This window comes from Brassica napus, chromosome A3 (genome assembly GCF_020379485.1).
Source record: "Brassica napus cultivar Da-Ae chromosome A3, Da-Ae, whole genome shotgun sequence".
Lineage (NCBI taxonomy): Eukaryota > Viridiplantae > Streptophyta > Magnoliopsida > Brassicales > Brassicaceae > Brassica > Brassica napus.
This window is the reverse complement of record NC_063436.1, coordinates 25,618,558-25,636,412: the sequence shown is the minus strand read 5'-3', so window position 1 is coordinate 25,636,412 and position 17,855 is coordinate 25,618,558. Positions and strand designations below refer to the sequence as shown.

Genomic DNA, 17,855 nt, shown 5'->3' with positions numbered 1-17,855 from the left:
CCCGAGACCAGCAAATAAAAACCAACACAATCTTTACCCTGACCTCACAGTGGCTTCTCTTATAGACCCCACTTTGGGAATTTGGAACTCGCAGGCACTTCAGGCTCTAGTGGATCCACAGGATGTGAAAATTATCGAGAGTATACGACTGAGTAGATATCAGTTGGAGGACAAAGATGGATGGCATTTCACAACAAATGGGAAATACACGGTTAAATCGGGATATCAGGTAGAACGAGTTTACCCGGATAGAGCAAAACCACCAGCATTTTTTGGACCTACGGTCGATGGTTTGAAATCATTCTGCTGGAAAGTCAGGTGTCCACCAAAGCTTAAACATTTTCTCTGGCAGTTGGTGACAGGGTGTATAGCGGTTAAGAAAAATTTACAAGCGAGAGGGATAACTGGCGATATATGTTGTACAAGATGCGGAGCTGAGGAGGAATCGATAAATCATGTGTTTTTCGAATGTCCTCCAGCACTTCAGGTTTGGGCTCTCTCAAAGATACCATCAAATCCAACTACATTTCCCACACAATCCCTTTTTGCAAATATGGATCATCTTTTCTGGAGAGTCTTTCCGCAGTTAGATGATCATCAGTTCGCATGGATACTATGGTATATCTGGAAAGGAAGGAATAGTAAGGTTTTTAGTAATCTGGATATTGATCCTAGGGATACGCTCAAATTGGCGGAAACAGAATCAACCCTTTGGGCTGAAGCCCAACTAGTGAATGAACAGAGAATGGTCCCACAGGAAGAGATTAGGTCTTCACTGTTAAATCCAGGACGATGGTGTTTCACAGATGGTTCCTGGAAAGAGAAAGATACTTTCTCCGGCCAGGGTTGGCACAGCACTTTAGAAGGCTTCGCTGGGTTGCTGGGGGCGAGGAATGTTCGGGCTAGCCTTTCTCCTCTACATGCGGAGATGGAAGCACTACTATGGGCTATGGAATGTATGAGGAATTTACGTCAATCTCAGGTTACGTTTGCAACGGATTGTTCTCAATTGGTGAAGATGGTTTCGGAACCAGAAGAGTGGCCAGCGTTTGCAAGTTATTTGGAAGACATCAAAAGTCTGAGAGCAAGTTTCCTACAATCAGAGATCGTCCATGTACCAAGAGCGCAGAATACAAAGGCGGATAGCCTAGCACGCAGTGTTAGGATTCAGCCGTCTTTCGTCGTTCACATGGATCAATATCTTCCGGCTTGGTTTACAGAGTCTATATGAGTCTGTAAAGTTGACGACAAAAAAAAAAAAAAAAAAAACTAAAAAAGAAAAATATATTTCCAAAAATTGTCAAATTTTATATTTCCCTTTGATGCTTATGTGAGACTATGACTAGATAATTTTTACTTACACTGTATGTAGCCTAAACGAATAAGTTTCAGCCATCCTTAAGATATTTTAATTAAATTTGAATTGTTTTTTTAACTTGTAATTAAATATACAAATAATATCTATGCTTCAAGGCTAGACACATAGTTTCTGTTGAACTGGACATAGGGCTGGGCAAAAAACCCGAATCCGAAGAATCGAACCGAATCCGATACGAAAAAGTAATATCGAACCGGAACCGAAATTGATTAAATATCCAAACGGATTCAAAATTTTGGTATCCAGAGAATGGAAACCAGACCCCACCCTAACCAAAGTATTTCGGGTACCCGAATGTATTCGAAATAGATGTATATATCTAAATATATTAATAATTTTTAGATTTAATGTATATTAAAAATATTCAAAATATATTAGATACTTTTAAGTTATCTAAAATACTTGAAAATATATACAAATAGTCAAAAGTAAATGTCTAAAATAGATAAAATATACTCAAAACACCAAAAATATTTGAAATCAACTGATTCTCTATCAAAATGTTAAGTTTAGGTATTCTAACATATGTTATTCAAATTTATATGTAATATATTATTTTATTTACAGATTTTGAGAAATTTAAACTATATACTGAATTTTAAAATTTTTAAAATCATTTAAATGGGTTATCCGAACCCGCACTGAACCGAACCCGAACCAAAATTTAGAAATATCCGAATGTGGCTGAAATCTTTAACCCTGAAAACTTGAAACTCAAATAAATCCGAACCGAACCCGAATGGGTACCCGAACGCTCACCCCTAACTGGACATGTTTATATCATGGACCTGTGTATGTCACTTGAAACATATGTAATTTGGTTTTGTGTATATCACTTGACTGGCCCATATATTGTTTTTCAAACAGAGATTCCTTTTATTACATTCTCCGGTTTATGTTTTCAAGCTTCAGGTGATTTTTGTATTTGTTTTTAAAAAATAATTTTGTTGAACAATCAACCTGTGCTATTTCAATTCCTAGGGAGAATTTTATTGGTAACTGCAAATCATTATAGTGCAATTAACTAATGCATGCGTGCAGGGGCGAATGTATATACGTTTTGGGTAGGGCAGCGCTGCCTCTCCCCCCTCTCCCCCTCCCCCTCTCATGATTTTGTGAAAATCAGTGTAATTGTTCAAAGAATTTTTATGTTGCCCCTTATGATGTGTTGTCTTATGCCTTGCTGCCCTGGATGAAAATAAATTCTAGAACCGCCCCTGCATGTGTGATCATCCAGGTACAATATGCTTAAAATTAGGGGGTTTTAAGTGTCAATATGTAGTTTGATTATGAAAAGGCAAACCCTGAAACTTTTAAAGTAAAAAAAAACGACACAGATACTTCAATTGATTTTATTAAGATTGAAGGTTCAAGAGATTTTCTACTCTTTAGGGTTCGTGAGAGTTGGTGAGTTAGGAGAACTGAAAACTCTCTTAAAGATAAGAAAATTTTGACAGTTTTTAGGTTGTGTAAAACAAAAACATTGGTGTTGATCGGAAGATTTGGATAGGGGTTGGGGTTTTTTCAATCACATGTTTGGTTAGTGTTGATCTTGTTTTTTTAGAAGACAGAAAAGGAAGGAACAACACATGGGCTGATTTTGTGGTTTGAAGATGAGATATTACACCCAAACAATATTTTTCAGATTCAATCAAGACGTTTGAGGTTGAAATGAAAAACTTTATTATATCTCAGCATGTAGATAACTTAAAAGAAAAATTCAAATTACGAAATAAAGTCCATAAAATAAAAGATAAGAACATAGATATTGGATAAGCCATTGTTTCTGATTCGTCTTGGTTATGGTTCTTCTGGGGCGACATGTTAATCAAAATGGCTCTCCTTTGATCCCCCACTGTTGCACGGCTTTGCATCAGTCTGGTTAACTTCTGCCTCTGGGGAAATAAATCTTCGAGGGGTATACATCTTCCTCCTATGCAGTCTTCTCTTCTTGTTCGGCGGCTCGTTTACTGCATCATTGTTCTTCTTTGGACTCAGTTTTAACTCCTCTTGACTTGTTGCGTCACTGTCCGTTGAATCATCCTCATCAGATGGTTCTCGTGCCCTAACTCTCATGCGAGTAGCTTTGGGAGATTCTCTCGCAACTTCGTTCTCTTCGTTGTCCGTTGCTTCACTGTCCGTTGCTTCACTGTCCGTTGCTTCACTGTCCGTTGCTTCACTGTCCGTTGCTTCACTGTCCGTTGCTTCACTGTCTGTTGCTTCGCTGTCCGTTGCTTCACTGTCCGTTGAATCATCCTCATCAAATGGGTTAAATGGCCGAGGTCTCATGAGAGCAACATTGAAGGGGACTTTTCTCTCAACTTCGTTTGTTTCATCATCTGTTGAACTCTCTCCAGATGGTTCAGGTGACGGATATCTTCTGCGAACTGTTTTCCTTGGAGGCATATATTTATCCCTCATTGATTTTGGAGTATTGAAATATCAAAAGAATGAACTATAAGATAAAAAGAGGGATAAATATTGTTAATGAGAGCACAGAAGTGTCTTTGGAGGACTCTAGAGGTTTAAAATTTATATACAATCTTGTTATCCTTTCATTGATGCCTCTCTGAAAATTATTTACATTTTGGATTTTAATATTTATCTAAAAAGGTCTAAAATAGCTATGAAAATATATTTCTAGAATATTTTCAAAATTCTTACTGAAAACCAAATTTTACAATACACTAATATAGTATTGAATTTTAAAAATAGAAAATAAAATTTCTATGTAGGTTTGATAAAATTTGCTGGATAAGATTTTTTCCATAATTGTTTTATTTGAAGGTAATTAGCCAACTAAGAGATTATGTATATTTTTTATTTCAGATACATTTCAATGTAACTTCATATTTTTAGATTTTCTTTTAAGAAAACTTCCTTTTGTTCTTATAATTAAAAAAGAAAAAAATATTTCCAAAAGTTGTCAAATATTATATTTCCCTTTGATGCTTATGTGAGACTAGGACTAGATAATTCTACCTACACTGTATGTAGCCTTAACGAATATGTTTCAGCCATCCTTAAGATATTTTACTTAAATTTGAAATGTTTTTTAACTTGTAAATTAAATATTACAAATAATATAGGTTAATATATATGCTTGTTCGAGGCTAGACGCATAGTTTCTGTTGACCTGGACATGTATACATCATGGGCCTGTGTATGTCACTTGACACATGTGTAATTTGGTTGTGTATGTGTCACTTGACTAGCCCATATATTGTTTTTCAAACTGAAACTCCTTTTATTATATCGTCGAGTTTATGTTTTCATTTTTCAGGTATTTTGTTATTTGTTTTTTAAAAAATATTTTTTTTTGAACAATCAACCTGTGTTGGGACTTGGCTATTTCAATTCCTAGGGATAATGTTTTAGTAACTTCAACTCATTATAATGCAATTAACTAATGGATGTGTGATCATCAGGTACAGTATGCTTACAATTGGGGGTTTTAAAATGTCAAATGAAATGTATAACGAGAAGGATAGAATTGTATAACTTTCTTTTTTGATAAGTAAGAATTATATAACTTAAGAACTTAGACTAATCTACTAGATTCATGTTTCTGGTTTGTTTATGTTACTTAGGCTGTATAAATACTCTATCTTGGTTGATAAATAAGCCACTCTTTACATCCTATTCTATAGTAGTAGAGCTTCTAGACTTTACTACTAAGAAAAGGTTTAGTACATCTATCTACACTTCTATAACCTGAGACAAAAAGAGGATTCCGCTCTCCGACCCCGAAAATGATGGTCGGTGAGATTAATGGTGAGTAGGTCTATTATTTCGAGTTAAGGTATTGGGATTATGTAAATTAATAGGTCATGTTATTATTATTATGGATAGATTAGTGGACCATGTGCCTTAATCTTTGAAGAGTATGTAATAATATAAGTTTCCACATCGAGAGAGTTTCGATGAAAGATAAATTTGGCTATTCAAAATTGCTAATTAACATGATCGCGACACATAACAATTATATATTTTAAGATTGTGACATGTGTTGATATATCTCATAATTAAAAATATATATACTAAAATATTAACAAAAATTAATTTAATTGAAAATTGTAACTTTTAAAAATAGTTAACATTAACTGGAAATAGTTATTTGATAAAAAATTCATTTTTTAAATCCTAAAAAAATATAATTGTAAGAAATTATGTAATATTAATTTTCTTTTCTAAAATCCTACAAAACTGTAACAGAATATTTGATAGTTGTTTTCTTTTTTATAAAAGAAATCTTAAACAAAAGAAACTTGTATAATATTTTTAATTCCTAACCAAAAGAGAATTTTAAAAATTTATTTGATATTATTTTAAGAGAGTGTTTGATGATGGACATGATACCAAAAATTATTTAATTAACAAAAGAAGTGTAAAATTAGTATTGATACGAATTGTAAAAATAGCAATTTTAAAAATATTTATTAATAAACAAAAATAATTATTTGTTAGCAATATATTTCTTATGAAATTCTAAAGAGCAGATAATTGTAATAGGTTCTATGATACTAATTTACCTTTTCTAAAATCTTAAACAGAATTGTAAAAGAGTATTTAATATTTTTTTAATTGTAAATAAAAAAAGAGATTTGTAAAATAGAATATTTTCCTTTTTTAAAAAAATCCTAGCAAAATAAAATTTTAAAGAATTATTTAGTAAAACATTAAATTAGTACATAAGAACATGTATAATGTTGTCATTAATTCGATTGGTGTATTTAACTTTTACTTCTTTTATTTTTCATTTCTTATTTCGGATTGTGTTCATTTTAACTGTTTATGTATAGTATTTTCTCTAATCCTTAGTGTAAAGTTTATAATAACTCATCTACATGATTATAAAATACAAATATTAACTTGAACTTATGTGTGAAAACAAATTTTAATAAAAAAATAAATCTCAAACAGCATATGCAAAAAATAATCATAATATTATAATAAAATTATTTATTATTTATGGTTTTTATTAAATTAAAACATCAAACAAAATCCGCTGCAACGCAATAAGCTCATATCTTGTATATATATAAGAGATTTAAACCAATTCACTTTTAGCCATTTAGGTTTTAAGTTGAAAGACCAAAACCAATTGATTTCCAAAATTCTAATTCACTTGTCGCTGTAAACCAATTGGTTTTCAAACTGGTTTTGGTCTTAATATATACTGAAAACTGTTCAGGTTCTGTTCTGGTATAAAGGAGAAATAGATTGAAAGCGAGTCGGTAAGCAATATCCCCTATATATTAAAAGAGAAGCATCACAACATATTTTTGTAGCCACATGTCATCACCACAATCATTCTTAGAATTCTTAGAAAAATATGTTGGTCCATATAAATGTATAATAAACTTTTTATTAAACTAACCATAAACTAATCATAAATGTTCTTCATTGTTTCCTTAAATAAAAATCACGGAATTACCTAATGTGGCTAAAGTATATATGACAATTAATGATTTTGAATAATAAAAGATTTGATAAAAATTACTATATTCTCTATCATTTTAAAAAATTTAACTAATTAAAATAAATTAAACAATCATGTTAACTATATAATAAAAATTTAGATTTTTTCGTATATGCTATATTTTGAATTTTTAAAAACGAATATAAATGACTAAAGTTGTTAAAAATCTCACATTGAAACTTTTGTGATCCATGGTCTAAACTTTATGTTATAACAAGATACAAATGATTATGAAATTACAGAAGTAGGAAGTCTCATTTAATAAATATTATATATATGTATATTAATATTCTTAAAAATAAATTATATACCATATAAAATATAAAATACATAAGTATTTTAATTTCGAATTTGCTTTGAATTTTTTTGATAAACATTTTGAACAATTATTGACAACTTAATATTTAGATTTTAAACTTTGCATTGAATATATTTAAAATTATAAATTACTAAAACTATTAAACATCCCATAATTTTTTTATTGTTATCATTTATTTAAAAAATTTGTTATAGAGAAATACAAACGATCAAAATAATATGAGTATAAAATATTTTTTAGCAGATGTCCATATTAAAAATGTACTTTATATCTATGTTAATATCATGTAAACTTAATTTTATAACATATAAAATAGAAAAAGTATTTGTCTCGATTAATAAAATTTATTTAAGTATTTGTACCTATTTAATTACATACGTAATAGTTACTAATTTTTTTATTATTCAATATATATTTATTATTTCATAATATGTAAAAAATATATAATACTTCAAAATAATTTATATATAATATTCATCCCGCCCAAGGGGCGGGTCTTAACCTAGTTAGAGATTATTTCGTATCATTTTAGTATTTCTGACTTCGCATTTTTACGGCTGTCTCAATCTCTTTCTTTTTTGTTATATTTCTTTTTAGATTTCGATTGTGTCAAATAGGGGTGGGCGTTCGGGTACCCGTTCGGGTTCGGGTCGGGTATTTCGGATTTTCGGGTATTTCGGTATAGAGGTCTAGAACCCGTTCGGGTATTTCTGTACTTCGGGTCAGGTTCGGGTATTTTTAGTTCGGATTCGGTTATTTCAGATCGGGTTCGGATATTTAGATTTTGAATAAAAAAATTAAAATTTTCATTTCTCAAGTTTGTTGTATTTAAAAATATAACTTTCAGTTAACTAATTTTTTTATTTTTAATAGATTGAATGGTTAATAAATTTAGACATAATATTTTAAAACTAAAAAGACATTAATTTAGTTTTTTTTTTTAATTTTGGATGTAACTTTTAGTTAATTTTTGAAATAAAAAACTTGACATGCATTTTAAGTGAGTAGCAAATCATTTTTTCCGTAATTGTATGTATATCATATGAACTTAAAGTATGTGTAGTATCAATATAAATATTTTATATAAAATGAGAGATATAAACTAGAAATATAAGGTTAATTATACATATGTTCGGTTATCTTCGGATATCTATTCGGGTTCGGGTATTATCCGTTCGGGTTCGGGTATCCAATCTCTCCTTATTCAATACCCGTTCGGGTATTTTGCTACTTCGGTTCGGATTTCGGTTCGGGTTTTTCGGATCGGGTTCGGGTGCCACTTCGGATATCGGATAAAGTGCCCACCCCTAGTGTCAAATGTTAAATGTGCAGTTAAAAAAAAAAGTTAAATGTTAAACTATATATTAAGATAAGTTTTGTGAAACAGTTGGTGTGGAGAATAAAAGTCATGGCCGCCCGCCATAGATTTTACTCACGTGTCCACCTACTTTGCCTATGTGTATATATAACATTATATCGTATTCATTCATTTTTTCTGGATATAGTATTAGCTATTTTAAAAGAGTGTGATTTTTAAACGACTGCCGCCGATAGAACCCTAGGAAGAAAAAGTCACCAGCGCAGATTCAGTAGCTCCGGCGGTCGGTGGTTCTCACTGCCGCCGGGAGCGGTTCCGTCTCAGTTCCGTGTAGCCTTTTATGGTTTTCTCTTCGGCTTCTCGACATTTTTTCTTGTAGTGGAATCAGATCTGGGCTCAAGGTAAGATTCTGACGTTTCTGATGTTGGTCTCTGGTCGCCCTTGTCTGGATGGGAGAATCGATGGGTGCTGGTCTCTTTGGCCTTGGTGTGGTGGTCCGAATCAGTCTGGCAGATTCTGGCACCACTGTAGCTAGACGGTCAAGCGTTCTCTGGGATTCTTCTTCTGGTTGTCGCTATTGAAGGTCGAGGTTGGTTTTCATGTCTGTAGTTGTGTTGTTATTAGTTCCTTGTTGTTGCTTCATGGTCACGAGGCTTTGATGGTCTTGGATTCACCGGAGAGTGTGGGGGTTATGTATCTCTATCTCGCTTGGTTTGGATTGCTTCTCTAGGTTCGTATCGGTTTTCAGGAGCGCGGTGCAGGACTCAGCCGGCTATGATGTGGGTAGTTACTTCTTCCATCAGATCTGGAGAGGTGATTTCAGGTTGGCGTTTGGTGGTGCAGAGTGCTCGGCTCTCTGTGATGGAGTTGGTTGGTCGTGAGGCAGTGTTGGTTTCTTTGTATCTTCCGTTTGGGTCTCCCAACTGGATTCTAAGGCTCTATACTCTGTTCTCGATAGCATCTTGTTTCTTCCCGAATTATCTTCGGTAAGGTCTTGGTGCTCGACCTTTGCGTTTGTTGGTGAATTATCCATTGTGAAGCTTCGGTTTGGTGACGTTGTGCCGTTCCTTGGTTTTAAACCGACGGGTTCTTCCGGATTTCTTGGTAAGGGACTTTGGAGCTTCAGCTCAATTGCGTTTGGTCATGGAGTAGTTTGACTGTAATCAGTTTCTTCGTCTACTGCTCGGGTGGAGATCCGTTTTCTTCGTTGCTTCTCTTTTAGTTGAAGTTTGTTCGTGAGTGGCGGTTGCTTGTGGTTCTTATCTGAACTTGTCTTGAAGCCTTGCTATCACCCCCAATAATTTTGACCCTCATCGCCTTCTCGCTTATCCCGACGTCCTTATCGAATTGTTTCACTTTCTTGATAATGTTTTGTTAGCTCCAGAATTCTTAGTGATCTTGTTGCTTTTTAGGTTGTGTAAGGTTGTGTTCTTTTTAGTTGTTTTTCTAGTCTCCGGACGATATTGTTAATCGTGCTGGCTGTTGTCTCCGGAAAGGTTTGTTTCTTTGCCGGCTTTATGTACTTGGCTTTGTGCACTTCCATTAAGTTAATGATAATCCATAGACGACAAAAAAAAAAAAGTATTAGCTATTTCATGTGATATTAAATATGCTACGTAGAAAGAGTTTTCTTTTTCTTTCCCCACTTACGTAGATGCCCACGCAGGCAGTCTGCCACTACTTGTTTTTTATTTTAGTGGCAGCCGGCAAGCCCTAGTTAATTTTATAAAATAGTAGATTACTGATAATAACACCACATGTTCTTTCAGCACATTTTCATAAAATATCGATATGTAAAGCAATTATGGATCGTATGGTACAACATTTCTCAGATAAAATATTACTTTCAGGTTTTCTTTGCCTGCGTGAAAACAACATTTACAAACCTTCGTTTGATATATATACTCTATTTGACACGATAATGCTTATCCTTATTTGAGCTTCCTTACACCAAAAAAAAAAAGTTTTCACATGTTTTGGTTTGTTTAATTGATAATATATGTTAGGCGTTGATCGATATAGTTTTTAGTTTAGGTTCTAATTATTTTAAAATCAAAAAATTTCTTCATATTTCTTTCAAAATTGTAAGACTGGTTTTCCCAAGTATTAGGATTAACAGGTTTTATATCAGGCATTCTATTTTAGCTCTAAAAAATACTAGAGACTACTGAATTTTGATTTTTTTCTCGAAAACATTTATAAAAGACTTTAACTATATATATTCATTATTCATTTAAGGTCTACATTAAAGTGTTTAGTAGGCCACAATACCGGTGTGCTTCGTTCCAAAAATTATTAAAACTAAAGGTAGATCTATTTTAGTATTTGTATTGTTGATCTTGTGTGATTTGATAGTACTTTGTATGTACCATTCACATGTTTTTCATTCATGTGTTGATGATAGACTATATAGAGTACTGGTTTGATTCCACCAACTAAGAAGTATGAAATATTATCAAACAAAATCTTTTGTTGTCCACCCAATCAACTCAAAAGCGTTACGATAATAATGATACGCTTTTATAGTCTTTTTCCTTTATCATGGTTAATCTGTTTTGGAGTATTTTATATGAGAGGATGTGGTTAGTGACACATTTCTTCCCATTACCTTTTTTTCTAACTAAAATATTTGATGAGAGGTGATAAGTTCATAAAGTGTCAGCATAGGAAAAAAAAAATGACGGCTAAAAGACGTTGGAGAAATCTCTATAGAAAAAAAAACTAATCTTATTGAGTTTACCACTAAGGGCCTGACTGGTTCAACCGCAGCGGTTGCGGTTGCGGTTGCGGGTGTTTGCGGATGCGGATGGTTGCAGTTTCTAGCGGTTTTAAGAGATTTGTACGACTGGTTCTGCGGTTAGAAATTGGTGCGTTTGCGGGATATTTATGACTGGTTAACTACCAAATGCAACAGCGGTTAAATAATAAATTAACAATATTTACATTTTATACAATTATAAAAATATCAAAAATAATAATATTATAATAAATATAAAAGTTATATTTAGAAAGTTATAGTTTAATTTTTTTTAAAATATAGAAAATATTTTTATTTTAAATTTTTATGATATTAATTAAAATATAATAGATATATTTTAGAATTTTTATAATTCTAATTTAATTTTTTTTATTGAATATTTTTATTTTTGTATTTATATTGTTTTGGAAAAAAAAAAAAATTTATCCTCCCGCAACCGCCCGCAACCGCAAACGCTAGCTGGAACCAGCTTTTGAATTTATGAGGTTCAGAGCGATTTGGAACGGTTTGGAGCGGTTTGAGCGATTGTTGCAAAACGCCAACAACCACTATCAACCGCAAAAGCTGCGTTTGTGGGTGGTAGCGGGAAAACCAGTCATACCCTAACTAAACGTAAAACCTGTCCAAGATCTTTAATTCGTTTTTGAGCTACATGAATTATGCTGATTAAAAACTAAAAACTTTTTTTTTAAATGTCAATTATGTTAACATTTTCTTTTCGTCATCTTATAATATAATGAATATACAAAGTATTTCAATGATTTAATTTTCATATCATGCTACCATCTATATTCAAATATGCATCATACGTGGGCGAAAAAAAAAAACTAGATAAATATAAGGGCTTATTTGTGATATAACCAAAAAAAAAGTAAAATTAGTTTTGTAGAAAGAGGTTAGAGAGAGATAGGAAGAGAGAAGAAGAGAGAGGGTGTGATTTTGGTTATATAATGAATTATGGGTTTTTGTTTGGTTATATCACCTAATTTCCCTAAATAACTATGATGATCACAATCCAAATTCAAACATGATGAAAACGCAACATTCGTAACTAAAGGGGTCAATTTAATAAATAAAAGAGAAGTAGGAGGCAAAAATGCGAAAGAATCTTCATTTGTACAGCTCAGCTCCACTGATCGGCTCGTGCTCGAGAGAGAGAGAGAGAGTAAACAACACTTTCATTTTTATTTATTAATATTAATTAATTTATTTGACTCTCTCTCTCTCTCTCTCTCTCTCTCTCTCACAGACACTCTCAGTCGGATATAAATGGAGACGAAGCCGATGCGAAACTGCTGAAAAGCTTTGCCTAACATCTCTTTTCTCCTCTTTCAAATCGCCATCATCGTTGACGAATTCAGGTCTGACGAATCGATTTCTCTTTCGATTATATTTTTTCACGATTGCAAAATTGTTGTTGTTTTGATTAATTTGGAGTTGGAATTGTTTTGCTCTGATTCCGGTTTGTGTTTGTCGTCTCCGGTTTAATGATCCACACGGTTCACTTTGTAATTATAAACCGAGATGATGATGATGAAAACTAGCTTAAAGTTTTATAATTTAATTTTAAATCAAATAATCAGTGTTGTTTGTTACAGGAAACGTATATACACATGGCGCTCTTGTCTCAGGGAGGAGGGGCGTACACTGTTCCTTTTGGAACTCTATGCTCAAAGACTAGTGCTAAAGCAGTTTCTGGTTGTGTAAATGTGTTGAGAATGAAAGATTGCTCCTTCTCTAGGAGTCTTTCCACCAAATCAATGCTTGTTGAGAGGAGTAAGAGAGGGAATCATCAGTTGATTGCTGCGGCTAGCCCTCCTACGGATGAGGCTGCTGTTGTTGCAGCTGAGCCGCTGACGAGAGAGGATCTCATTGCCTATCTCGCCTCTGGCTGCAAATCTAAAGATAAATGGAGGTACTTTTTTTGATTGCTACCTCAGATTGTTGTATCCATTTCGCTAACTTAGGATTCTGAGTTTGCAGAATAGGTACAGAACATGAGAAGTTTGGTTTTGAGGTTAATACGCTGCGCCCTATGAAGTATGATCAGATAGCCGAGCTGCTTAATAGTATCGCTGAGAGATTTGAGTGGGAGAAAGTCATGGAAGGTGACAAGATCATTGGTCTCAAGCAGGTAAAACATCTCCCTGATCTGCTTCATTTTGATATAAATGATTCTATCTCTTTTGTTGTATCAGGGGAAACAAAGCATTTCACTTGAGCCTGGGGGTCAGTTTGAGCTTAGTGGTGCTCCTCTTGAGACTCTGCATCAAACGTGTGCTGAAGTCAACTCACACCTTTATCAGGTAGTTTGAGAGATGGTAATTGTCAATACTCTTACCCTTAAGATGTGATAAATAACCAACTCTTTGTTGATATGAACAGGTTAAAGCTGTGGCTGAGGAGATGGGAATTGGTTTCTTAGGAATCGGTTTCCAGCCCAAATGGCGTAGGGAGGATATACCCATCATGCCAAAGGTATAACGCATTCTCTATTCTCATTATTTAAAAAGGTTTCTATCTCTTTTATAGCTAATTCAGCTGTCTGATTCTAAATGGCCAACGTTATGTTAATCTTATTGTTGTTTCTATATGGTTTTACTAGTATCATGTTTTTGCCGGATCTGGCAGTGAGATCTTAATATAATGTGATATATGTGCAGGGGAGATACGATATAATGAGAAACTACATGCCTAAAGTTGGTTCCCTCGGACTTGATATGATGCTTCGAACGTGTACTGTTCAGGTTAGATGAACATTCTGACTTCTTATCACTTAGAAGTTCCTTCAACTAAACTTATGCTGAAACTTATTGACAGGTTAATCTGGATTTTAGCTCTGAAGCTGATATGATCAGGAAGTTCCGTGCTGGTCTTGCGTTGCAACCTGTGAGAAGCTCGAGCTCTTTTATGGCATAACCAAAAACTTGTTTTCTTAAGCGATTATGATTAACCATTGCCTCCATTTCATCCTAACTGAACAGATAGCAACGGCTTTGTTTGCAAATTCCCCTTTTACCGAAGGAAAGCCAAACGGGTTTCTCAGCATGAGAAGGTTTCTTGTAGATCTAATTGTCATTATCCACTATATTCGTTTAGTTATTGTTTCCCTTCCACGTTATAACTCTCTTATGTTTCGACAGCCACATATGGACAGACACTGACAAGGACCGCACAGGAATGCTACCGTTTGTTTTCGATGACTCTTTCGGGTGAGTATGAAATCCAAGAACAAACACTGCATTAATTGGTTAGTTTAATATGAGATGCTTGTAAAAAAATATTAAGACTCTGTTTGGCATTCTCGATGACTAATGGTCATTTACAATATGCTTTTCTGCGGATGCTCTTACATATGTATATGTGTTACAGTATGAAGATTTGGATATATTCTTTCTCATGAAACAGCTTCGCTAATACTTGTACTACTCTGTTTTTTGTTCTTCCCTGGTTGGTATAGGTTTGAGCAGTATGTTGACTACGCACTTGATGTCCCTATGTACTTTGCCTACAGAAACAAGAAATACGTCGACTGTACTGGAATGACATTTCGGGTCTAAATCTATCCTTAGATCTTTTTTGTTAGATTCTTTCAACCAAATAATTTTCTTCTTCCTGCAGCAATTTTTGGCTGGAAAGCTTCCTTGTCTCCCTGGGGAACTACCAACATATAATGATTGGGAAAATCATCTGACAACAATATTCCCAGAGGTTTATCATCTATGCCTCTAAGAGTCCATTAATTAGCCAATCACTTTCAGTTCCATGTCTTATATTGAGCCGTTACATTAATAGGTCCGGTTGAAGAGATACTTGGAGATGAGAGGTGCTGATGGAGGTCCCTGGAGGAGACTCTGCGCCCTTCCAGCTTTCTGGGTAATTACATCTATTAGCTTACCTTGCTTTTCAAGTTATACCGGCTGTTGTTTTGAATACCTTCTTCTTCAAACTTCAGGTGGGTTTGTTATATGATGAGGACGTTCTCCAAGCTGTATTGGATCTGATAGCTGACTGGACTCCAGCAGAAAGAGAGATGCTAAGGAACAAAGTAATACTGACACAAGCCACATTTTACATTCTCTCTTATTCCACAGTTAGAAAACATCTCCTCTTAAACCAATTCTTGATGTTTGCAACAGGTTCCGGTGAGTGGTTTAAAGACTCCGTTTAGAGATGGTTTGTTGAAGCATGTCGCTGAAGATGTCCTGAAACTCGCAAAGGTATGTTCATAATCATAAGCAACTCTCTTAGAAAGCTTGAAAGCCAGATATCTATCCGCTCCAGTTCAGTGCCTAGCTATAAATACTATTGTGTGCTTCCTACCTCAGGATGGTTTAGACCGTAGAGGCTACAAGGAAGCTGGTTTCTTGAACGCTGTCGCTGAAGTGGTCAGAACAGGAGTTACGCCGGCAGAGAATCTCTTGGAAATGTACAATGGAGAATGGGGACAAAGCGTAGATCCTGTGTTCCAGGAACTGCTGTACTAAGGACCGGACTTCAAGGTGCGAGTTTATGCTATCTGAAGAACTCAGGTCTCAGGAATAAGTGTTTTTTTTTTGTTGTAATCGGATTTGAAAACTGATTTTGTTATTAAAGATTCGAATCATCGAAAAAGTCAGAAGAAAATTATCTGGTATAATTCACAACTTCCAACACAATGATATGTGTTCTTTGGACTTAACTCGATGTCTCTAATCTTAACATGAACGAGCAATGATCAATTGCTAATAATTTTTTAAGTTATACTATAGACTGACTTTCAGGGAAAACAAGTTTTGAGTAACACAGAATACACGCGATGTATGTAGTGGTTATATTATAATAAAGTTATGTCCATTTTGAGACTGCAGAATTCAATCGAATTTGAGGTTCTTGAGGGATCTTTTTTTATGAACTGTACGTGTGGTTTGATTGGCGATGGTGTACGAGTAAAAAGTTATAATTGTCACTTTACGCTTTAATAAAAATAATTTTAAGTTGAAAACAAATGTAAAAGGAATTACTTTCTTACGACCTTAAAATAATGGTAGCACAAAACTTATCATCACATGTTTTTGTAACTTATCATAAAACTTATATCATCAATAAACCTGAAACTAATAGAAAAATATTAAAATACCATGTATTTGAGTAAAATATTTAAGAGGAAAACAAATTAATCTGGTAGATGATTGTGATACGACAAGTTTTAGGTGGGAATATGCAATTTAGAAATTCAACTCAATTTGAAAAAACTGAAGTGTAAAATTTTTATGTTATTCAATTATGTATTTTATCAATTTTTAAATTCCGGTTTAATAGGTTCTAAGATAATGGGATTATGTATTTGAAATCGTTTTACTAACGTATTTTAAATTTAGTGCTATTCAATATACTAATTCTATATATGGTATGAAAATGATAATGGTTTTATTATTTTTATCTGTAAAATTTTTGTTCCTTCTTAGTGCATTTTATATAAAGATTCAAAATATAATTTAAAAGAATTGGTTTCTATCAAATTGTATTCTTTTAAAATCCAAAATGAAAGAATTAAACAAAAGCATTAAAATCTTTTAAATACTTCAAGTCTATTATTTATGTCTTCAATTGAATTCTTTCAAAATCACTTAAATGTTTAAATCCAGTACCACCTCATATGTATCTCTATCTACCAAACTTCAAGTGCATGATTATTATGCCAAATATTAGAATATGTAAGTAATTATTTGGTTTTTGAATTTCTGAAAATTTGGCCAAAGTTATTCCATTGGTTATTGGGTTATTTCATAGAAAATTAGTTATAACTGACCACAGAGTTTTTGAACAATGCTTTAATTTGATGTTTCAATTTTTCAAAACTATAGATGAAATTAATTTCTTCTTCAGTTTAATTTGATTTATTTTTCTAATTTTGTTTAGTAGTAAAGAGACGAGTAGCAATGACATTATCCAACTCAGTGTAAACACCGACAAGCCAGATGCGGATAAAGCCATTTGCTCGTGGTCGGCAAGTAACGATTCTTGATTCTTCGAATTCTTGGGGGAGAAAAGAAACAAAAATAGAATAATAAGATACTCTCCAATAATAGAGTGGTTCACAAAATAATCTTGATGATCATCATTACCATACCACTTTTAAGAGTTTTGTGTCGCAAGTTCCATGTTACCAAGTAACGGTTTTTCAGACTCCATATATAGACATATTGATATCCAGTGGATGCATTGCCATAAGTGCATAATAACCTGTATCAGACCACATGATAAATGTGAAGGTGGATTTCCCACAAAAAAAGTTGCCAACATTCTTTATTGTTTTTCAACCTCCATACCTTCAAAACATCGCCTATCTCTTGCCCTAATGTTCTGAGGTACATGACAAACCCTCCGGATGTAGAAAAGGCTCTTTTGTACTTTTGATCTGAATGATCTTGGAGAGGTATAACCAACAATTCATCGGATTTATAATAGAAATCATGAGCCAAGAGTACTCCAGGATCAGGAAGCTCAAAATCTATTTGGGGGGTAAGGGATGTGACAAGGGCAACGTGGCTGCTTGGAAGTCCAAATCTCTGTCTCAGACGAATGGATATAAAAGTTCAAACAAGTCTGAGATTCTAT

At 33.5% G+C, this 17,855-nt stretch overlaps 1 protein-coding gene across 1 annotated transcript; it reads left to right on the top strand.

The window, feature by feature from the left end:
- Nucleotides 1–12,398: 12,398 nt before the first annotated feature.
- Nucleotides 12,399–15,936, top strand: LOC106440503 (glutamate--cysteine ligase, chloroplastic). Its single transcript, XM_013882194.2, has 15 exons — nt 12,399–12,616; nt 12,854–13,170; nt 13,239–13,389; nt 13,454–13,561; nt 13,641–13,733; nt 13,919–14,002; nt 14,076–14,144; nt 14,240–14,310; nt 14,399–14,467; nt 14,716–14,809; nt 14,877–14,966; nt 15,051–15,131; nt 15,211–15,303; nt 15,395–15,475; nt 15,584–15,936. The coding sequence occupies exons 2-15, from the start codon at nt 12,869–12,871 to the stop codon at nt 15,740–15,742; spliced, it is 1,545 nt and encodes a 514-aa protein (XP_013737648.2). The 5' UTR covers nt 12,399–12,616; nt 12,854–12,868; the 3' UTR covers nt 15,743–15,936.
- The last annotated feature ends 1,919 nt before the right edge of the window (nt 15,937–17,855 follow it).

What these genes read in the sequence shown, in the direction of transcription:
- LOC106440503 (XM_013882194.2), top strand. Translation starts at nt 12,869, where the DNA reads ATGGCGCTCTTGTCTCAGGGAGGAGGGGCGTACACTGTTCCTTTTGGA. An exon ending in ATATACCCATCATGCCAAAG is followed by an intron (nt 13,734 to 13,918) that starts GTATAACGCATT and finishes ATATATGTGCAG; the next exon opens with GGGAGATACGATATAATGAG. An exon ending in GGGTTTCTCAGCATGAGAAG is followed by an intron (nt 14,311 to 14,398) that starts GTTTCTTGTAGA and finishes ATGTTTCGACAG; the next exon opens with CCACATATGGACAGACACTG.